The sequence below is a fragment of the Paramisgurnus dabryanus genome, chromosome 8 (assembly GCF_030506205.2).
Source record: "Paramisgurnus dabryanus chromosome 8, PD_genome_1.1, whole genome shotgun sequence".
Taxonomy (NCBI): Eukaryota; Metazoa; Chordata; class Actinopteri; order Cypriniformes; family Cobitidae; genus Paramisgurnus; species Paramisgurnus dabryanus.
In genome coordinates this window covers 29,193,660-29,217,587 of record NC_133344.1, presented here as the reverse complement: position 1 = coordinate 29,217,587, position 23,928 = coordinate 29,193,660, and the positions used below count along the sequence as shown (strand labels likewise).

The 23,928-nt window shown below is 37.3% G+C and overlaps 1 protein-coding gene across 1 annotated transcript in view; it reads right to left on the bottom strand.

The window, feature by feature from the left end:
• The window catches only part of tyw1 (tRNA-yW synthesizing protein 1 homolog (S. cerevisiae)), an 85,532-nt gene extending 61,706 nt beyond the window's left edge, over window positions 1-23,826 (bottom strand). Inside the window, exons 1-8 of the mRNA XM_065281426.1 lie at window positions 23,628-23,826; window positions 22,896-23,026; window positions 22,645-22,779; window positions 22,437-22,538; window positions 19,729-19,923; window positions 19,371-19,649; window positions 17,318-17,437; window positions 8,820-8,952 (exon numbers count right to left, since the gene is read on the bottom strand). Of these exons, the coding sequence (XP_065137498.1) occupies window positions 8,820-8,952; window positions 17,318-17,437; window positions 19,371-19,649; window positions 19,729-19,923; window positions 22,437-22,538; window positions 22,645-22,779; window positions 22,896-23,026; window positions 23,628-23,709 (1,177 nt within the window). The 5' untranslated portion in view covers window positions 23,710-23,826. The remainder of the gene's footprint in view (window positions 1-8,819; window positions 8,953-17,317; window positions 17,438-19,370; window positions 19,650-19,728; window positions 19,924-22,436; window positions 22,539-22,644; window positions 22,780-22,895; window positions 23,027-23,627) is intronic.
• Between the last annotated feature and the right edge of the window lie 102 nt (window positions 23,827-23,928).

Below are 23,928 nucleotides of genomic sequence, written 5' to 3'. Positions count from 1 at the left end.
TTAACAATTTGTTTGTTTTATCTGACTTTTTATGCAATATCCAATATGCTGATTGTTTTAAATTGATTAAATATCAACTGGTGAGGAATAAAGAAACATACTTGGAATCATAAATTTAATGGTTTTTATGTATGTTTTGAATGTGAATATACAAATAGTAGACATTAAACACCTTACTCTATTAGCCTCAATCTGCTTTCTTGTCCCTTTCTTCTGCTCTATACTGTATGTTTCTGATTTTAAGAATTTGAAATCATCTCAGGGTCCCTTTGCTCTCTTCCTCGCTCCGCTTTAAATCACCACTGTTAATGCTCAAGGGTAATTCTGGTTTATCAGTAAAAGAGCAAAAATAATGAAGAGCGAGAGGACATTACCGGTCAGCTCTTCAAGGAAATGAGTGTTATATAATGTAACATATCTACACTGCGGGCTAGCACTGCTAAATTACATGCATCTGTTTGCATGTGTACAATTCAAAGCTTCTCAATATATCATTCTATATAAAGTAGGGCTGTTAATCGATTAAAATATTTAATCTAGATTAATCGCATGGTTGTCATGAGTAAACTCGCGATTAATCACACATTTTTATCTGTTCTAAATGGGTGTGGACAAATATAGATGGTTTATGCAAATTTACATTTTTTTACATTTACATTTTTGCCATCAATAAACCATCAGCCATTGTTTAATATATGCATTTTCCTTCCAGAAGACCCTTTCTTTTTCTATTTCGGTTTGCTGCTGCATTATTTGTGAGCCATGCACGCAAATTGAGACGGAATGAGCACATTCAAAAATGAATTTATATTTTGACATTCTCATGTGTTTCTGTGGCTAAAGTAAACAGAGAGATGATCAATGTCAACATTTTGGCAAGCAAAGTTTGAATTTTTGGTGCAATAAAGCGTTGTGTCAATACAAACATTAATTTCTAAATTATTCACATTATTAAAGGTCCCATATTGTCAAAACTGAAATTTTGTGGCTTTTTCATGATAACTGAGGTCTAGGTGCTATGTAAGTACCATACAAGTTTCAAACAGTAATTTAAGAGTCAAATGCACTGAAGTAGCTGCGAGTTCAAACGGTTTGTTTGTACTCGCGTAAAGTTGCTATGTCACCAAAACACAGTCACTACCTTCAGTCTCCACCCCGAGCACTGTTCCCGTCTACCCCCCACCCCCCCCCTTTTTGCCAAACAACCACATAAGGAAAATAACACCATGTGAGAAAATGCTGTTCAATTGATGGATGTCAGGAAACTAAATCATTGCACAGGCTTCTGAAAAACATTTATATACGACAACAATGTTCATTTATTCAAAAAATCCTCAAAAATTAGTTCGATTTAGCAGTCAGTTCTAAACATTTCACAAGTGACTGCTTCGGTGTGGCATTTCTATGCTGGTTTCTCCAGGAATCTACTCAAAAGATGATGTTGCAGTCTTTACTTTGTTGGGTCCGACCTCAAATCCAAAACCCGTAAGTAAACACATTAAGCAAGGGTGCATGATAACTTGCACGCAATGGTCACAGGCATCTCGTTGATTGGTAGTAAAGGGGCATCACCTGCTCTCAGAACCGGTTGCCGCTTGTAAAAGCAGCTGATGGTGATTTACTACTAATCAATGAACCGGCTTTACTAAAGAGGTGCACGAGACAATCACATGTGATTTATCAGGAGTCCTAACTTTTAAGTTACATTATGGAGCCAGAAAAAACTTAAATTATATATATGTAAACAGTTATGCAATGCTAACGTGATACTAACTAGATGCTTACATGTTGTTTTGTAACGTTAAAGGCTTTGTTAACCACCGGTTTTGATAGAATATCTGTTGGAAATCAGACGTTGTTTGTTTTATTAAGTTACAGACACCGGCCCTGTTGGTGTCTGATTGTTTATTGAGTTAAACAAGGTAAGGTTAAAATCTCTTAGTCTCTGTGTCTGTTGGTTTACTAACCTAACATTTAGTGTACAGAAACTAACACTTAGTGTACTTCCATGGGTAACGATATTTCAACTGCATATTTTACTCATAAAAGAACAGGCCTATCAGAAGAGAGGCTCATGAATATTACTTATTACAGGCCAAAACGGCCCGTTTTTAGAAAAAGGAGCTGAAAAAAATATATAGAGATTAGGGGTGGGCGGAATGACCAAAAATCTATTTCACGGAATGAGTCATTTTATTTCACGGAACGGAATATTTCACAGTATACATGTTTTGCAGTTTATATAGTTTTTGGATGATAAAAATGTACAGAAATACACCACTCACTATAGCTTTTAACTAAATGCTCACCACAGTTTTAAAATATGAGCAATTTAAAGTTAATAATGTTAAAGTGAAAATGCCCAGAAGATAACAACAGATAAGTCTTGATTAGACAGAAGCTTGTTTTGAGTTATTAATTTTATAGACTATTGAAAGTGTAGTATGGCTTCATTGTATTTTGTATTTATGCAAACATTACATTAAACATATGCAATATGTAAAATGAACAGGTATAAATATATGCAAAAACCTACAGACAGGATTAATACCTGTACATGAGAGAGGAAGCTCTGAATATTATAAATATGACAGATGCTATGATGTGATGATCATAAAGTTTGTTTAAAGGTCTTGACGCCCTTAACATTTGCATCTCTTTCTCGTCTCTCCGATCAAATATGTTTATATAAGCAAATGGCGCATCAAACTACAGCAGCGCACGTGTCACTGATATAAACGCGAGTTTTGTCTTAGCTTGCCTAAAGTTCAAAAAACTTTACAACTATTAGCATTATGTGTGAGAAGAACTCTTTATTTGGCCTCGCAGCTCCTTGCGCTTGCCTAGAGAGACCTCTGCACGTGAAACAAGAGACCGGCCGGCTGCTGCATGAGCACAGAGAGAGCGCATGAGAGAGAGAGAGCGCGAGAGCGAGCAAGACAAGAGTCTCGCTGCGTGACCCGCGGTGGATTCACTGGCACTTATTATAAAAAATACACAAATAACTCGTTCATTTTTTATAATTGAACTATTTTACATGTTTCTCCGTCACAGTCAGTCTAACATGCTGGAGGCAGAGTTAGCCACGCCCACTTATTTGCATTCCGCGGAATAGACGGAATAGAAAAATCTGTTACGTCTGACATTTTATTCCGCGGTAACGGAATATACCGTCATACCGCCCAGCCCTAATAGAGATTGTTTTTGGCACTTAAACCGTAAATATATATTCTTAAAGACATCATAATCTAAAATATAACCGTAAAAATATGGGACCTTTAAAGCGTAACTAAACCCCTGGTCAGAGCCTGACTCTACCCACTGGCAATAATTGAAAAATGCAAGAAAAGTGGGCAGACCCCAAAGGAGATAGAGGGGACGAACTAAGTGTGTGGTGAGATCGTAACAAGGGCATGGTGAGCTTAATCCTGCTTACGTCACAAGGCATTTTTTGGACACAACATCCAATAGGAAAATTCAACTGCAGTAGCCACCGTTCAACCTGAAGAGGGCAGCACTTACTGTGCATTCAGACCGCCACCGGGGAGAGCGTCAATAAAAGCTCTGGCTGCCCTGACAACGACGCTAAAGAAAAGTTGTAGTGGACGCTCTGACGCTCGAATGCATTCTCTGAACTCCTCTCAGGCGGAGGTTTCCGCCTTCCGATTAGTTGCCGGTGAACATTTCCGCCTTCCGATTGGTTGCCGCCAAACCGCGTCATATCTCATTACCATAAAGTTGAGCTGATTTCAACTCTCCTCGACGCTCACACTGTACATGACGTGCCGCACCATCTCGCCGCCGGCTCTCATTGAAAATGAATGACTTCCGGCCACTTTGACACTCTCGCCGGTGGCGGTCTGAATGCACAGTTAGACGTTTTTACACCATACATTGTTGTATCGAAAATGGAATTTATATCCAAATGTCAAAAAACTTACTAGAAAGAACGAACAGCACTAATAAAGCCCCATTCTTACAGATCTTTAACTAAACAAAGTTGGTTTAGGGTTTAGTCACGATTTAATAAGAGTTAAAGCACTGTATATCAAAGGCTTAGTTTTTAATCTTTCATTCACAGCAATTAACACAAATTACACATTTTTGTCATTTTTATGGTCATGACTACTTTGAAACTCTTAATCATAAAATTAAATTATGCAACATTAGCCAGGGTTTTAAAAGTAGTTTCACAGGTTGAAAGAACAAACCAAAGTTAATATATTTTTTTAGTTTCCTTCTCATTTCTTGCCTAAAATTAAACTTTATAGTGATTCATGTCAAAAAGGATGACATCCATTCAAGAAAAAGTCTGGGAGCATGTGGAAATTTCTTGGTCTGAAACATAATAAAATAACAACAGCTCAAAAGGTGTTGCACACTGCCGCAAGCACATTGTCCCATTACAAACTGTGATTGGTAGCACACACTGTGCCCTTGGTGGAAGTGTGAAAGCCAGTCAGCTTCTAGTTTGAAGGAGCTTTAGTGTGCAGCTGGTCTGGAAGCAGGCTGGCTAATAAAAGGTGTGGTGCTGGAAACTCGAGGGAACTCCAGCAGCAAGAGAAAAGTAATTGGACTTTGCTACATCATTAAGCTCCGTTAGGCATAGTCACACCATCACAGGCTCCATACGCAAAAAGGGCGACAGGGGTGAAATTTGTACCGCACGAAGAGAAAAACCACAGCTCGGCAGCCGATTTATTAATAACGCACACGAGGAAACACTTACAAGGAGGAAAAACTGTCAAAAGTATGAGAAATAATCATAATTGAAAACGTGGTTTACGGTAACGTGGATGACAGTCTGCCAGCAATGAAGACCTAATTACCATCAGGACCCTGGCATCCGGTTTTCAGGCGATGAAAATATACATCTCAGACGTTTTCAATTATTCTCAGCTGGGAAAGCAGGAAATGAGTGTCCATCATCAGGGAAATGGGACATAACAGTAATCAGTGAGGTGTTTGTGGAGCTAATATGCTTCAACTGACAAATAAGCTAGCTGTCAATCCTTTAAAACTATTTTTATTATAAATACAAGGAGCCTAGTTTTTAACAGTGATGCTTTCTAATGCAAACATAATGACTATTCCACATGCTTAAAGTTAGGAATTTGAAAAAACTCCCAAAAAATACACTCTGGCAATTGGGTACGTGCTGAACAAGATTGATAGCTGAAAATGCAGCTTTTATGGAGAGGTGTGCGGTTTCATTTTTCTAAACAATAAGATTTTGATTGTCACATAATATCCCACAGCATAAAAAAGGAAGCTATATTCATGAGCAATATTTAGGATTTTGAATATCATAGAAATTCGAGGTGGGATTGAGCTATGAATTTAATAATGGAATGATTTTGTTTTGGATTCAATATATCACTGAACATGCTTAAAGGTGCAGTGTGTAATTTTTTAAAGGATCTCTTGACAGAAATGCAAAATAATATACAAAACTATATTATCAGGGGTGTATAAAGACCTTTCATAATAAACCGTTATGTGTTTATTACTTAACAATGAGACGTTTTTATCTACATACACCGAGGGTCCGCTTACATGGAAGTCGCCATTTTGGGCTGCCTTGTTTCTACAGAAGCCCTTAACGGACATTTTTTTTTACTAAATTGTCTCCGACAATGACATATTTGTCCCGTGGCGGCTACCATAGCCTCTCTATGTGTTTCAAAGTGAGAGGAGAGCATTAGACTGAGCCGTTGGTTGCAATTTGCAACCTCACCACTAGATGCCGCTGAAATTTACACACTGCACCTTTAAAATATTAATAACTAACATGATGATTTAATATGCCACTCAACATCCTAGCCCTGACTAAGAGATGGATTTGTCCAGAGGACTTGGCAACACCCGTTTGCCCTTTCCTCAAACTACGTTCACTCTCCTTGCCAATCAGGCTGGGGTGGAGGCACAGGTCTGCTCATTAACAATAGCTGGAAGTACACTCCACTCACTTCACTATGCACAAATCACACTTTTGAATACCATGCTGTTAACATCACCTCTCCTACTCAACTTCACATTGTTGTAGTTTACCGCCCTCCAGGTGCACTTCTGATATCTCACTTGGATATGCTGCTCTCCACATTCCCTGAGGACGGCAGCCCTCTCATAGTACTCGGAGACTTTAACATCCACCTGGAGAAAAGCCGTACACTGCAGAATTCCACACTCACCTCCTCATTCAACCTAACTGCCACTCACAGATCAGGAGACGCCGCTCTTCATCTCTCTCTACTGGCTACCGATTGAAGCATATGTCATGTTTAAATCACTACTACTCACTTACAGAACTTCACTGGGATTGCACCGGCATACTTTCACACGTTTATACATTTATACACCCCATCCAGAACCTTACGTTATGCAAATGAGCTGCCCCTTGTGTTTTATCACAAAGGGGCACTAAATTACGTTCCCACTCAATTTTCTTCACTTGTCCCTGCTGGTGAAATGACATTCCTATTGCAATCCAGTCAGCCACATCCCTTGCAACATTCAAAACACAATTAAAACCCATCTTTTCCAAAAAAATACTTATTGACCGCATTTACGAGTCTGTTTACACTTGGCATTAACATGCGTTTTCATCGATCGGATCACAAGTGAACAACGTTAATGCCAGGTGTAAACGGTGTTCAAAACGTTTTGAGCTCGCCCCCTTTCAACCACATTCAGAGGTAGTCGAAAACCCTTTCGATCGGATTGCTTTTGTAGTTTAAACACACATGTGGTTGAATGTGTTCGAACAGCCACACGCGACCGCCTTCTCTCCGCCCATTTATCTAATCTGAGGTTTTAAACACAAGTTTTACGTCTTTTCTGACTTCTGCCGCGAACACACAGTGAACAGTGTTATTTTTAGCCTTTCATTGATAAAACTTAAGCGGCTGATCTCCGTAGTTTCATTTTGTTTACTTACAACACAAGCAGTGGACTCCGACATAATATCAGTTCACGTCCATATAAACTATTCATCATTACTCCCGCTCGCGTTTGAATGACAGCAGGGAGACTCGCCCACCGTCTCGACAGACCAACCCCTCAGTATTCAGGACAGAAGCGGTCAAAAGTGGACAAAAAAGACGGATTAAAATACCAGGTGTAAACGTGATGTGTCTCTCTCGTCCACTTGTGATCCGATTGATGAAAATACATCTTAATAACAAGTGTAAACAACCCCTATATCTCATCTATCTTTTAGTAGTAACACAAGTATAGTGGCACAAAATAAAATGTGGCAATTTTTTAAGCTGATAAAAAATGAGAACTAAATTGTAGAGAAGTAGTCAGGAGTGATGATGTTACTGCGCGCCAAGGTCAAAGTGCTGCAAACTAAGTGCTCTTCCGCCATGCAAAATAGTTCTCATTTTTTATCCGCTTTAAAAAAACTATTTTTGGCACCATACTTACTCGTTTAACTACTCATGTAACAGTCATTAAATAGGGAAAACATGGAAGTGTTTGGTGGCTTCTTAATTCATCACTGTTTGGATCCTAAGGAATGAATGGGGCTAGGCTAAATGCTAACACATTCACAACCCACTGTACAAAGATTAAAAGTGCACGCATTGAAAAAAAGATAAGTATGTATTAATTTGTCCAAGTTGAGGTTAGAACATAGTAAAATATTGAAAAATGGTTTTTCTTTAAGACTTGTTTTGTGATCTAGTTTCACATTTATCAACACACTTGGAATCATATCGATTACTTTAATGATGGATGTACAAAATGTGCTTTTGGATTTTGAACATTTTAAAATCTCATATAACTGTGGGTTCACACCAGCCGAGTTTGAGGGGTCAAATTTACGTCTAGTTTGCCGCTTGAACATTTAGAGTTTACTCTCTTCATTCGCGTGTGAAAGCCGTGCGTAAAATTCTAGTCATTGAGACATTCAGGCGGAAATTCATGTCATGGGAGTGGCTTCTGCGACTCGGCTCACTTTCTGTAATTACGTCACTACTAGAGTAACCTCCTGAATGGTTTTCCACCAAAGTTCAAATTTTTCAACTCGCGCGTTTCCCACGGCAACGCTCGACGCGCGAATGAGGCGGAATCACGTCTACCGCAACTCATTCGCGCCACGACACCTCCAGACGCGCGTCAACTCGTCTTCACATTGACTTAACATTGAAATCACCTGCGCTTGACGCCTCTACCGCAGCTGGTCTGAGCGCAGCATAAGAAAATATCGTGATGGCATTTCACAGTATGATTTTATTTGTGTTTAACTGTAGGAAATCATATACATCTGGGATGGCATAAGGGTGTGCAATTGTAAATTATAAAATTGTATATTATTGGGTGAACAATTTTTAAATGCTCATTTGAACCCTATATCAACATCCGGGCAAACAATGAAAAACGACAACAACAATTTTCTTTTAGACAACGTACAAAACTAGTCACAGAACCTAGCACATGAAAGCACACCTGAAATTTTACCATGCAAAAGAAAGAAAAGAAAATGTGTTTGTATGCGTCCGTGTATTTGAACAGATATGCAACCCAGTCTGTGAAATTCAGGATATGGTCTCATAACCTAATTTTTAGATTAGGATCATGAAGGTAGTCATAAACACTCATTTCAATCTTTTATACAGCATTACTCAATATTGAAGATATCAAGGTTATATTTTTCACAATGTTCTTTACATGATGTACCATGTTTCCATGTAGAAAACAGCAAATCACAGCTTTCACAGAGTGGGTCACATATCTGTTATAACAGCTTTATTCCCATCACACACATCTTTCATTGAGAGAGTGAATAACACAGGAAGGTTAATGCGTCAGTGTACCTTGTTTAGTGAGTGAATCTCTCAAGGCTGGAGTGATCATTTCTCTGCTCTCTTCCTCTGCCTCGCTCTTCCTCACTCCATTCTGCTTTGACAGCTTCACCCGCTGGGAGTTCACCTCGTCTGCCTCCATCCTCTGCAAAAGAAATAAGACTTGTTAAAATAATACTTAACTTACACCATTTAACACAATTTAACCATAGTTCATTGGACACATTTCCCCAATTCAACATTTATAGTGCAAGATGCTTCACTAATAAGTTGCCCCTATCTGCAAAATTTTTATGACATTTGGTGTCAGATTTTTACCAGGTTTTAAATCTGCAAGTTAAAAAAAAAAAAATCCCTAAGTTTAATCAATTAAAATTACAATTCATTTCAACTTTCTTGACTAGTGAGGATTTGTTATAAATTATAAAAATCAAAACATTGAAATAACTTAACCTAATTCAACTTTTTTTTATAATTTAAAGCAACTCCTAACTAGTCAAGAAAGTTAAAAATTAATTGTAGGGATGCACCGATAAATTGGCTGATGATGCTTGCTATGCTTCTCAATGAATTACGGTGAAATGCCGCTACATCCAAAAGCCAGAGGGCGCTCGCATGCAGAAACTCAATATGCGCTGCAGACGAAGAACCGTACACACACAGCTATTGCTGCGTCCCATAGATATGTACACTAGATATCGCCTTGGCTACGGCAGTTCATTGGACCGAATGCGTCAAATGTTTCAAGCCGGCATCTTGAAACGGGAGCCCCGCATCAGCGTCATTGTAGGCAATGGTGTAACAGAAATAAAATCACCATTAATGCAATTTTCTTGGTTTTCTTTTGGTTGGTTTCAACAGTCAGACATGTATTTAGCATTGAGTCCAGAAAAAAAATTAAGTTTTGATATTTTAAAAATCTACTTTTTCTAACTATAATGCATAGTGCTAGTAGGCCTAACATCCATATGCAGCACAAAAGTCCGGCATCATCCATGAATTCGGAGTACAGGCGGAGATAGCAGCTTTACCTAGCTACTTCCTATGACAAGACCTCTGTTCTTAGATGGTGGTGGTTTTGACACATGCTTAGAACCCAAAAACGACATCTAGTGTATATATCTATGGCTTCCATACTATATAGTAGGTGAAAAGCAGGATGACCTACTACTTTCGGCTAGATTTTGCAGCGTGCATACGATGGACACTTCATTATCCCATAATGCACCAGAACCAGAGTTATGCAACGAAGAAGAAGAGGTGATAAGTGTAAATGGGGGGGGGTTTACAATACATGTACATACAAAATACCCTCTTTGAACAAAATGATATATGATATATATACCCAAATTAAATGTAGGTTTCCACATTTTCTACATATTAAATGACTGAAAAAAAACTATAGATAGAAATAAAAAGCACCAGTGTGGCCAGCAAATAGATTGAGCTGGAAAAAATACTAATACAAAAGGTTGCTGACCCCAGAATTTCACTGTACCCTGCTTTGAAAATAATGGCACCCACAAGTGACAAAAGACCTGACACTTTAACACACTTAAACTGAAATATGACCATACCTTTCTGTTGCGCCAACCTGATGAAGGTCTTAGACTTCCATCACTGACCTTCATAGTGAACCTAATCTTATACTTAACAGTTTCAATTCAATTTTATTGCAATTCCAGCCTGCAGTGAGAAACCTGAATATAGAAATCAAAGCTAAATCAATTCTGACATGATAGTTCCGGTTTCAGTTCCCTGAATGTTATCATTCCGTATTTGCTATTTTTTCCGTATTAAAAGGTCAGAGACAGTCTGGCTTTTCAGATTCAGACACTATGAGTCAAAAGGTTCAGTGCTGTGCATAGCAGCTGAAGTGAATAATCCGACTCGGGGTACATGTGGCTGGACTCCTTAGGTCACACTAGATGGTCTGAGCCTGACGGCATGTCACAGCTTATTCAAAGGATTTGTAAGCAACGCACAGTATCTGAAACCCACGGGTGTCAGAATGACAGAAATCCACACAAGCATATCCGAGTAAAGATTCTTAAGAAGTTTTTTGATACATGCAATATTATTGGTACCTCTCTTCAGTTGTTAAGGACAATGATATGGATTTTAAGGTTGAAATAGTTTCTCAGAGGGCCACGTGAAAACATTCATTCAACCTTTGATTCAAGTTTAAGAATAAAACTCATTCATCCAAACATTTTCTTGAAGTTGTGACAGGTACTAAATCAGTAGGTTTCTCCCTGTGTGTGTTTTACTGTTTTGACTTTGTTCATTTGTTTCAGAGTATGCGGTGTCCCTTGAGCAAATTCCAAAAACTAACAGTGCGGGTGGAAGTCATCGGGTGAAGTTAGAGCAGAAAGTGGGAGCTATGCCCTATCACAGCGAGATCTGCTGAGGAACTGCTGTGCCAAACGTAGAATTGACATAGCTGCAATCTGTCACCTAGAATTCATCTCTCTTGTCTCCATGCTTATGTCCTTCAAGCTTCCCCCCTCCAGACTGACAGAACCGAGGCAGCTATCTTCAGCTGGAGGATGCTCCATTTCCCACAATCCACTCATTCAAGTGACAGCATTGATGCTGGTGGTGGTTCTGAAGAGTTCAGGCTGAGCAGCTGACACATTCAGAATGACAAACAGCCAAAGTGACAACGAGTCGCTCCGGCTGCCGCCCGTCCCATGTTCGATGGAGCGGCTGTGGGTTAATGCTCTAATCTCGAATTTCACCTTACTAATACCATATGCTGAAAACTCAGCCTCAATACACACATGCAGTAAATCTATACATGATTAGGGTGTGCTAAATATATACTGACTGCATACAAAAGCTGAAAAATGCTGCCTTTGGAAAATCCATTTTAAGGTAAGAAGGCATCAAGGCATGTCCAAATCCAATGTTTGCATCAGTTCTTGTCTCCTGAGATACTTTATCTGATTGATTTTTGAAAGCAGCATGGATTTAACCTTTACTACCTCTGATCTCCTACAGTCCTGTGTGCATCCACAGGGAAGGTGATTGGTTGAGCAGGGTGATCTCAAAATATTGACATGGGTTCAGTGAAAATGTTATAAGAGTTTCTGTGTTAATTTTGATCTTCTGCTTTTCTAGCGATAAATTTGTATCTTGTTTTTGTATTATTCTTAGGGCTGTCAAAAGATTCATCGCAAACAAAATCAAAGTTTGTTTTTGCATAACATATATGTGCACTGTGTGTAATTATTTTGTATATATAAACACACACATGCATGTATGTATTAAAGGGAAAAAAATGCATATTTAAATTTTTATATATTTTATATTTAAATTTAAAGATATTTATACGTAAATAATATTTTCTAGCGCGATTGATCATGATTGAGCGCGATTGATCATGATTGAGCGCGATTGATCATGATTGGGCGCGATTGATCATGATTGGGCGCGATTGATCATGATTGGGCGCGATTGATCATGATTGGGCGCGATTGATCATGATTGGGCGCGATTGATCATGATTGGGCGCGATTGATCATGATTGGGCGCAATTGATCATGATTGGGCGCAATTGATCATGATTGGGCGCGATTAATCACGGTTAATCTTTTGAGAGCTCTTCTTTTTGGTTTTCACCAACATACTGTCTATGAATATTTCAAATATATTTTTTCTTAATAGTAGAAGCTGTCCAAAAGATGCCTTTTTGTGCAAATGCTACATGTGAGTCCTTGCTTGACAGACAGCAGGACAGCAAGGCAACAAGTAAAAAGCCTAAGCTTTCAGACACAGCCATTTCATATGGGACAAATGGAGTTTCAGGAAACCCTGTATTATTTGGGAGATTCAGGGTCATGTCTTTCACACACCGACGGCCCCCCTTGACTTTCATAGTATTTTTACTGTTGACTTTCATTTTATTTTTTTCATACTATGGAATTCAGAGCGTGCCATCCACCGTGTGGTTACCATCATTTATCATAATATCTTCATTTGTGTTTAACAAACTGGTTTAGATCAAAATTAGGGTGATAAATGATGATGCTTCACCCAAAAATGAAAATTCTATCACTTTAACCCACTATTTTAATAGACATCTACACAGGAAAAATAGGAAAAAGCGAACAAAACAAAAAAACAAACAAAAAAATCTCAATCAGAATAATAAACTTGAGTGTGAATCAGCAGCAGATTATAAAAACATCTCATATAGGAGCTTCAATAGTCAAAACATGAGAATTTTGCCCAGTTGTTTATAGACTTAGGTAGGTCTATTTACGGACTCCTGCCAAATAGGATACTGAAAAATAGTTAAGAATAGATTAGTCACTTCCAACCTTATTAACGTCAATGCTGCTTGAAGACTAAGGAAACTAGGAGATATAAGAGCATAAAAACAATCTAATAATAAGGCTTATCAAATTTCTAGGAACTAAAATTGCTTGCATAAAAGCCACACAAAATGATATTTTAACTCTTTCACCGCCATTGACGAGATATCTCGTCAATTAAGAGAAAACGCTTCCCCGCCATTTTCCATCTTTCCGCAATACCGCTATTATCCACCAGGTGGCGCCCTTCCACAACTTTTTAAACCCGGAAGTATTGCCCTATGGCAAGCGGCTGCATGTCCGTGTCTGTTTTAAAAATCGCTCTGAATGGGATCTCTATGAAAAGTCCGTCACAAAAATGGAATTATCTCTGCTTTTTGCTCAAAATGTGGTGTTTTTGCAGAAACCTACCCATATTCAAAAGCTGATTACAAAAGACCCACTGAAGGTAGGATGACACGGTTTTTTTTTTTAAAGCAGAGGGTCTGTTCTTTCATTTGGTATATTGTATGTTTATATTTTTAAAGAAGAACATTTTCTGGAAGGCATTAAACTTTGGTGAAAATCATGAAAAACGCTGGCGCTGGCTGGCAACTTTTTTTAAAAACGCGAGCGGTGTAAGAGTTAAAGGTGTGGTGTATATTCTGCACTTCCAGAAGCATCAATTTCTCTGCATGCTGGGATATGCTTGTTCGTAAATATAAGAAAGCAGTGCTGTATATCTGAGTTACAATGCAAAAAATCAATAAATAGATCAATACAGAATTGAGTGTTAATTAAGTTTTTCAGAGGTGCGCACATATGTTTAACAACAATAAAGTGAATGTTATGCATTGCAGATACTGCAGTGATACAGGGTCAGGTTTCTGTACAAGCAAAGCCAATATTAAGTATATCTCTGATGCCACCTGGAGACAAAGCGGAGTAATTCTACACAAACTAAAATAGATAAAACCAGCAGGTCTGCTCAAAGTAAACCTTGAATTTTAGACGTTTTCATTATTCAAGTCTTCAATTTAACTGGTTTCATAATTTATTCATATTCCACTAGGAATAAAAAATGAATTATGCATGCATCTATAGCAGCCTTGAATATTATTTAAACAGCCAAGTTATAAAATGTGACCCTGTCTTTGAAATCCAGGCTAAAGTCTCAATCTAATTATGAAATTGGGAACATCAAAGTTTGATTTTAAACATTGATTTCACATTGACTTTCAATCTTTGTCATGACCTTACTCAATATTAAATATTAATTAAAGATATTAAAGATATCAAGGTTATCTTTTCAGAGAATGTTCTTTACATGACGCAAGCAGAAAACAGTAAAACCGGCCGTTCGCTGTAGGCTTTGAAAAGCGAGTTCTGTTAAAGAAAATATATCGCCTGGCAGAGAAGTTTGAGCTTTTTACAGGTATTATTCATTAGGGCTGTGTATCATGGCACGATACGTAGGGCTGTGTATATGATACCTATACCGATACCAGCCCACAGTACGATGCGTATCATGATACAGGAAAATTTAGAGTTAGATTTTCATTTAGAAACATTAGTGTTGTAGCAGTTGTGTTTTTGGCCGTTCATTTATTAGCTTTTGGGGTACTTGTTGAAAGGCATAAAATCCATCTCTGTCAGACCTACAGTCCTTAACTTATGTTGTTTCAACCCAGTTTTACAAATATAGTGCCTTACTGGGCTTCTCTCATTCTTCTATATCTATGAATATATGTATAAACATGCAGTCAGACTACATGTTTCTCTATAGCAATCAGATTATTTATGTGACAGCAATATACTTTGATGTGGCTTTAGATCTTCTCATTGCTGTATGGTTTGTTAGAATAGGACAACATTTGGCCGAGATACAACTTTTTGAAAATCTGAAATCTGAGGGTGCAAAAAAAATCAAAATATTGAGAAAATCGCATTTAAAGTCTTCCAAATAAAGTCCTAAGCAACTGCACCCACTCACAAAAAAAGTTTTGATATATTTATGGTAAGAAATTTAAAATATACATCTTCATGGAACATCTGATCTTTACTAAAAGGAATATTCCATTTTCTTAAAAGAAAAATCCAGATAATTTACTCACCACCATGTCATCCAAAATGTTAATGTCTTTCTTTGTTCAGTCGAGAAGAAATTATGTTTTTTGAGGAAAACATTGCAGGATTTTTCACATTTTAATGGACTTTAATAGAGCCCAACATTTAATACTTAACTCAACACTTAACAGTTTTTTTCAACGGAGTTTCAAAGGACTCTAAACGATCCCAAAAGAGGCATAAGGGTCTTATCTAGCGAAACGATTGTCATTTTTGACAAGAAAAATAAAAAATATGCACTTTTAAACCACAACTTCTTATCTAGATCCGGTCGTGATGCGCCAGCGTGACCCCACGTAATACGTCATGAAGTCAAGAGGTCACAGAGGACCAACGCGAAACTCCGCCCCAGTGTTTACAAGTGTATTGAAAGAGGACCGTTCCTATGTTGTTGTATGTGGAATGATACTAATTAATGTCTTTGTGTCAGTTTATTGTTTACAATGGTCCGCAAATGTGCGTTTTATATATGTAACACGTGACCTCCCTACGTCACTACGCATTTATGTTAGGTCACGGTGGACCGGACCTAGACGAAAAGTTGTGGTTTAAAAGTGCATATTTTTTATTTTTCTTGACAAAAATGACAATCGCTAGATAAGACCCTTATGCCTCGTTTGGGATCGTTTAGAGTCCTTTGAGCTCCATTGAAAAAAACTGTTACGTGTTGATTTAAGTGTTAAAAGTTGGGCTCTATTAAAGTCCATTAAAATGAGAAAAATCCTGCAATGTTTTCCTCAAAAAACATAATTTCTTCTCGACTGAACAAAGAAAGACATCAACATTTTGGATGACATGGTGGTGAGTAAATTATCTGGATTTTTCTTTTAAGAAAATTGAATATTCCTTTAATATTCTAATGATTTTAGGCACTAAAGAAAAATAGATAATTTTGACCCTTACAATTTAGTCTTGGCTATTGCTATAAATATTTCCATGCGACTTCAGACTGGGCAGGATCACAAACTTGCTCTCTCCTGTAATGAGCTCTCAACAGATGGTTTACAAAAAATGTAACTGTCTGGGATCTTCTTTGATCTGCATATTTGAAACGATGCAAATAGCTGATCGCTTGAGCTCCAAATCTATTTTTTAAAACCAGTTAAACACGTATCTGATCCTGAAATTGTTTATAAAGGGCTCTTACTGGATTAAAATGGGTTGTCACTCTGTTTTTTCACTCACAGCCTTCACTGTTCAGATGAGGATGCGATATAGCGGGTACATGTGTGTATGTAGAGATTTGTCTCATGAATCACTCCTGCACACAGGCCTGTAGAGTGGGCGTCAGTGATCACAGTTCATGGTTACGCAAGTCCTTGCAGTGCCTGCTGGAGCTGCTGTCTGCTGCAGTAAACCATCTGCCACTCAGTCTCTTTCAATGGACACAATACTTCTGTCTATACAGAACTCTGCCCTCTTAAAGGAACAGTTCACACAAAAAATGAGAATTCATTCATCATACTGACTAGGGATGTAAAAAAATTTGGGGGGCAATAATGTATCGATTCGATAATCGTAATGCAAGATTCATGGCAGTCATTTCATTTTGAGTTTACATCCCGTCCACTAGTTGGCATTCTTCTCATCTCTAAACTTTTCTCTAAATTTTGCTAAGGTTTGCATATGGTGGTGTGTTCTCAAAGACAACTTTCCTAAAATAATATCCTATTATATTCCTAAATTAATAAACATCCCAAAATATTGCTGCAATTCACAGTATCGCAACCCATACAATTGAATTAGTAAATTGAATGCATTGCAACCCATTTACACAGCCATAATCTTGACCTTGTGTCATTACAAACTAATATGCTGTTGTTTCATTTTTGTAAACTTTTAGATGGTTGATTGTGACAATGTCTGTATAAATGCAAAAGGAACAAAAGCTTGCAAATATATTCCAAGTTTCTACTCCAGCATTTGTATTGTTTTGTATTTGGCAGACACTTTTATGCAAAGCAACTTACATTGCATTCACACATTGCTTTATTTTGTTGAACACAAAAGAAGATATTTTGAAAGAAAAGCACACAGTGGACTTCTACTTTTAACCACCACAGAATGTGCGATTACTAGTTTTACCTTGGCTTTCTTCATGCTGTTCATCACATTCCCAAGGTCCTCCATGTCAATGACCGAGCCGTGAGAATGCTCTTCTTCACCTGAGGATTCATCATCACTGCTGGACTCCATCAGCTCCTCCTGAGGAGTAGACAAAGCTTTAGGGTTTCACCTAAGAAAAGGCCTAGAGAAGACGATTAAACATAAAGCCTCAAAGTCTGATTCTTGTAATTTGATCCAAAACATTTCAGGAGTGAGTTTTACTATCACAGCACTGGAACTCTACAATCTCTGTATCATGATTTGGCTGTGTTTGTGGAGGTTAAGACAGTTTGACAGATGACATGTTGCTTAATAACAGCTTACATTTACTAATTATTATTTATTACTAAATATCCATCATCTGTTCACCCCACCACACTGTAAAAAAATACTTGCTGCCTTTTCAATTCAATTTTTGTTGAATCAACTCGGATTTACAAGTCATTTCAACTTACTATTATTTATCTTGACTAGAGATGAGTTGTTATAACTACAGGTGAGTTGTTATAACTTATAAATTTAAGTTGACTTTTCTCAACTATTTTTATAAGTTGTGACAACTAATTTCTGTTGACATGACTTGAAAATCTGAGTTGATTTAACAAAAAATCTTAAGGCAGCAAAGTTTTTTACAGTGCAGATATACACATTATGGTAAATCACGTCAGGAAAACGTCATTGGCAGGGAACTGTTTTCTCTTAATTGACAAAATAACTCGTCAATGGCGGGAAAAGAGTTAATAACAACAGAAGATAAGAAAATGTGTTTTACAGGCAGAGAAAAGTTACAAATGCTCTCTCAGTTTGTAAGTCTCTTTGAATAAAAGCATAGATAGGTAAATAAAGACACCTTTCCATGACCCTTCTATTGACGAGCAAATAAAAAAAGCAGCCACAGGAAATACAAAAAAACCTGCATATCGCAAAAAAACGTTTTTACGTTTGGATGATGTGGGCTTTAGTGCAATTCGAAGTCACATGATCACTCTTTATGGTTCAGTATGTTTGGTATGAGGACAGCACATAACAACAAAAAAACCTGCTCAGTATGATTTCAAATCGCTCTTGCAGTATTTTGATTTCATCCGCACGTCAATCCTTGTAGGAGTGTAACCGTGCAAATGCGCGTTTTCTCAATGAATGAATTTTAATGAATTATGGTGAAATCCCGGCAAATCCAAAAGCCAGGGGGCGCTCTCGTGCAGAAACTCCCTTTGTGCCACAGAAGAAGTAGCATTACAAACGCATTACAGGAAATGTCTACAGGAATATTTATATCGCTGTTCTTCAAATTGTTTCAGGTATTTTCATGATAATAAAGAAAATTTTGAATGATTTTTATTAAACGAGTGTTGCTTTTTTAAATGCACGTTATAAACGACTCCGACTCCTAATGATTTTAGATGAATAAGGATTTCCTACTGACCAAATGCCATAGTACACACACAAGCTGTGAATGAAACAAAGAATCTCAGCCTTGCGATTCAGAATCGATTTCAGACAGGCATTTTTAATGGGACACATGATTAATTGTTACATCCCTTGTTCCTTCCAGCGCCAAATGAAGTCGAACATTACAACGCTATGCGTTTTGAAATTACTTTTTACAAAATAACCAATGTTATCTGACTAAAACGTAAAAGGAAACACTATCATTTCACAACAGTTTTCATCGACATTTAGAAAATACTGCAAAAGTTTTGCGCAAATGTTTAAAGAAAACCAGGCTAATGTAAATGCATTTCGATTTGATTATAAAAATATTGAATAAAACACTGTGCACTGATGAGTTATGCTTAATAATCCATGCATTTGTGCAAGTAAATAGCTCATTTTAATCTCATAAAAATCTTTCATAAAAGAGCACATCTACAAGAACAAATTTTATTCTTGGGTCTATAATGTCACCCCTGCTGTTCAGATCCCATTTACATGAGTGAACCATAGAACAATCTGCTCACCGCTAGTGCATTGAGAATGGTAACCATGAATACCTGTGTTCAAAGAGATCAGAGAGAGGGAGCCGGCTTACCTCTGAGCTGTTCTTCTGGGCGAGCGAGTGATCGTCCTCTGCCTCCTCCTTATGTTTCTTCTTATTTTTGCATTTTTCCTTCTTGCACTTCCCTGAGCAAACTTTCTTTTCACCCCTAGCCAAGGCCAGCAGACGGCTCAGGAACTTCGTTTTCCAGGCTTGGAAATCCGCCTGGATGCTGCCGTTTCGACTCTTCACCACGTTGCAATCGCCTTCCCCTCTGGTCATGATCCGGGCGGCGCTCAGCATCCATAACCACTTATCTATGTTCTTACTCACCTGAATACACAAAACAGTAAGAGTAATGGTGATGCTACAGAAGAGGAGTGAAATTAATAAAAGAATAACGATGCCTCACCGTGTTATAATGGCCAACGTAAACAGAGTTGCCTAGGCCGAAAACGGCATATCTCATTCCCTTCAGGTAGGTTTTGCCATAGCGAAAGTCAGTGGACGCTTCCTCCAGCCATTTACAAAACCATTCAGCGCTCTCAGTGGGCTGTCCATCAGTATATGTGGCCACCAGAAACACACAGATCATCTTGCTTGAACACTAAAGGAAAAAGATTTTGATATGTGAGCATGTAAAGATGTTTTATAGGTTTATAATAGATTTTTTTAAAGAGCACCTTTTATGTTATTTTGTGTATTTGGTATAATACAATGTTTGCGTGGTTTATGGTTCAAAAACCACATTATTTTACATATACCATACATTACTGTAGATCCAGATATTCCTGTCTTCCTTAAATGCTCAGATTTTTTACAAAGTTTATCGATTATTGAAAAGCGCTGTGTCCCTCATTGGCCAGCTAACCTACATTGTGATTGCCTGAATACCTCTGACGATAGCCAGAAATGTGACGCTCATTACCATGTTTGAAAAAGTGCAATGCCGAGTTAACTTACAAGCTGTATTTCAGAAGCTGGAGGAACGATGATAATGTCGGTCTTGTCCCAGTAAACAAGCCTAGGAATTAAAATGTTGCCTACAATCCTTGTGTTTGTTGTAGTCCAAGAAAATAAATTTATGTTGGAAATAATAACTTGTACCTTTTCCATATCGGTAACATATAACTAATACACACTTACACACCAAAGGAAATTTTAAATTGTAAAATTGGACATTTATAATTTTTTGCAATGTGATGTTATTTTAATGGGAGTTAAAGAATTAGTCAATTTTCTTAAAAAAATGTTGATGTCTTTCTTTGTTCAGTCGTGAAGAAATTATGTTTTTTGAGGAAAACATTCCATTTTTTTTTCATTTTAATGGACACCAACAGTTAACACTTAACAGTTTTTTCAACGGAGTTTCAAAGGACTCTAAACGATCCCAAACGAGGCATGAGGGTCTTATCTAGCAAAACGATTGTCATTTTTGACAAAAAAAACCCTTTTAAACCACAACTTCTCTTCTTCCGGCTGTGTGACGAACCAGCACGACCTCACGTTATTGCGTAGTGACGTAGAAAGGTCATGTGTTACATATATGAAACTCAGTTGAAAAAAACTGTTAAGTGTTGTGTCCATTAAAATGAGAAAAATCCTGGAATGTTTTCCTCAAAAAAACTATTTCCTCTGACTGAACAAAGAAAGACATCAACATTTTGGATGAAATGGTGGTGAGTACATTATCTGGATTTTTTTTTTTTAAAGAAAATTGACTATTCCTTTAAGCCCTTGTTGCCTCTAAATTTTCATTACTGTACTGCAAAAAAAAAAAAAAACTATAATACAGTAATAAAAATAATATTGTTCAAACAGAATAGTTTTCATCTACTTGAAATGACTATACATTTTATGTATTATAACTATTGTTATTTATTAGTTTATTTTTATTTATACTTTTTTATTGTTATTTTACTTTGGGTGTCTTTTGTCTGTGTTTTGTTATATTTGGAGAAAAAAGCTAAATAATAAAAAATTGACCAGACAGAAACATGTTATTTACTTAAGATCAGTATATTTTAAATGTATTATAACAATGATTGTTTATTTGTTGCATTTATTCATTAATTAAACTGCATTTCTTTATATTTGTTAGAAATAACAACGTTCTTTTGGTCTAAGTAGCTAAAGTGTGGATGAAAGATGAAATGTTATTATCCCCAAAAAGTCTAAGACTTCTTGATAGCAAGTTTTACAACCAAAACCTCCAGTGCTCCCAGTAATCCCAGTGACATTTCCCATCAAAAAACAATAACAGATCTAGCGGTTTACATTATAAATTTAAACAATTTCTACATTCATGAGGACACTATGGATGCAATGGTTCTTCAGCAACCAAACAAGTGAAAAGACTATTTATTATAAATAAAATACATTTTACTGAACAATGAGGTCTTTGATGTCGTGATCAAATAGCAACCAGAGCAGAGTCAGTGCGCAAATGCAGCACATGGTAAGCATTTTAAAATGTCCCGAAAACGATGCAAAAACATACAACACTACGGGGTGGTTTCCCGGACAGGGATTATATTAAACCAGGACTAGGCCTTAAATAGTTTTAACAGACATGTCTTACTAAAAACATTACTTGTGTGCATTTTGAGGCAAAACAGAGGCTACTGGTGTATTTGAAGATATGTCAGTGCAAGTTGTTATCAGTTTGGACAGCTCTAATATTTATTTGAGTCTAGGACTAGTCTAATTCCTGTCCGGGAAACCACCCCTACAAGTTTTATTTATCATTTAAAATCAAGACATCCTGAAAACAATGCAGCTATGAGAAAGACACGGTGGCAATTCTGGGTATTTGGCTGCTGAATACACAAGGATGGAGAACGAGCAGAGACTTAAGCTTATCATCTCACTTCATAGTACGACGAAAAGCGTTTACTTCCTAAAAAAAGTCCTACAATAACAAACGCGCTTATATTAAATCAGAAATAAACTGATTATTAACAACAAGCTTTTTGTTATACAACTTTGTTGAGCTCTTTTTCCTCTGTCATGCTCCTGCCAAACTTGCTGCCACTTGACTGTGCATGCATCCGCTGCTCAACATACAGTGCTTGACATTGTAATGCTAAAACTGGTCCTCCCAAAACATGCTGTGCTCACCTCTTCTGCTAGACGGTCATCTGGATCATAATCTTTCATATCGGTGATCTCACACTCAAACCCTTGACCCGTGACATCTTCAGCAAGCTCTCTTGCAAACCCCTAGAAATGTAACATTTACAACCACATCAGATATTTGCATAGGGTTTTACTAAAGGTGTCAAAGGGTTGTTTAAGGTTTTGGCACTGTAACATTTTAATATCCAACCTTCGCTGTCGCAGTCTGGGATCCATAAAATATTCTGACCCCAGCAACATGAATAACTTTCTCTGTTTCAGATGACAGTTCCTTCTTTCTCTCAGATCTTTGAGGCAATGGATTTACAGGCTGGATCGGTTTCTTCTATAAAACAACAATGCATTATTTCATAATGGACATTGGACACTAAAAAGAGGTCAGGAGCAAAGACGTAAGTTATGAATGTAATGAACAACGTAGAGACTAAACAGACACGCTACCTTTTTGAAGGCTACATTCACAGTAAACCAGACTCCTATGAGAACAGCAGCAGCAGTATACAAATATAACCTGTTTTGCCATACAGCCAGCAGGTAAGGCTCAGTGTAGCCCCAAATGTCACTTAAAGCATCTGTGAAAATAAATAATACAGTTAACCCAAACTAAACATGAAAAAAAAAAACATTAGAAACGAAACAGTGATATAATAAGAACTGTATTGATTTAATGGAAACTATTATAGGGTCTGCTGGTAATATAACTTATATTAATGAGATGTCATCTGGCAGATTGGAACCAATTAAACGCCTTTAAAAATCCTTCTGAACTAGAGAATTTTGTATTGGTCCTTATGGTAAACAGCTAAACAATAATATAGGTAAACAATAGTTTGCATGGTTATTTTTATCAGAAGGAAAATGTGCGGTATATTAAATAACTAGCGATCGTAGCTGTAAAGAGGGCCGTAACGTACATTTTACTTTAAATATCGTTAAACTATAAAGCACGAGGCGCCTTTCATGCCCCAAAAACCTGCCTAGATAGGGCGCTCACTAGGTTTCAAGACGCAGCCTCATTACCTGTCTCGTGTTACGCGGTTGTTGTGCAAATATGTGTGAATGTTAATATAGATTTATACCATCGTATATCATTTTAATATAACTACTAAATAATTGTGTCTCTTCGCTATGGTATCTGCTAGTGATCAGTCACGCGTGCAGGAATAAACTCACCTGAGACCTCACAACCGACTGCACAATACATCAAACTCGACAACGTCGCTAAAAACAACATCGTCTGTAGTTTATCAAACATGCCAGCACTTTTTTTATAAATCTACAACAATAGAAAGTTATGGATCTTATGCGAACTATACAACAAGCTAACTTTACGGGTGCATCTCGATGGACGCCGCCATGTTGTTATGATAGGAATGCTGGGAAAATGAGGTCACTTCAGGTCACGCTCCACGTGGGTACTTAAATAATTAAATGTTTGAATATATGTATAATAATAATAATAATAGTAAGAGTT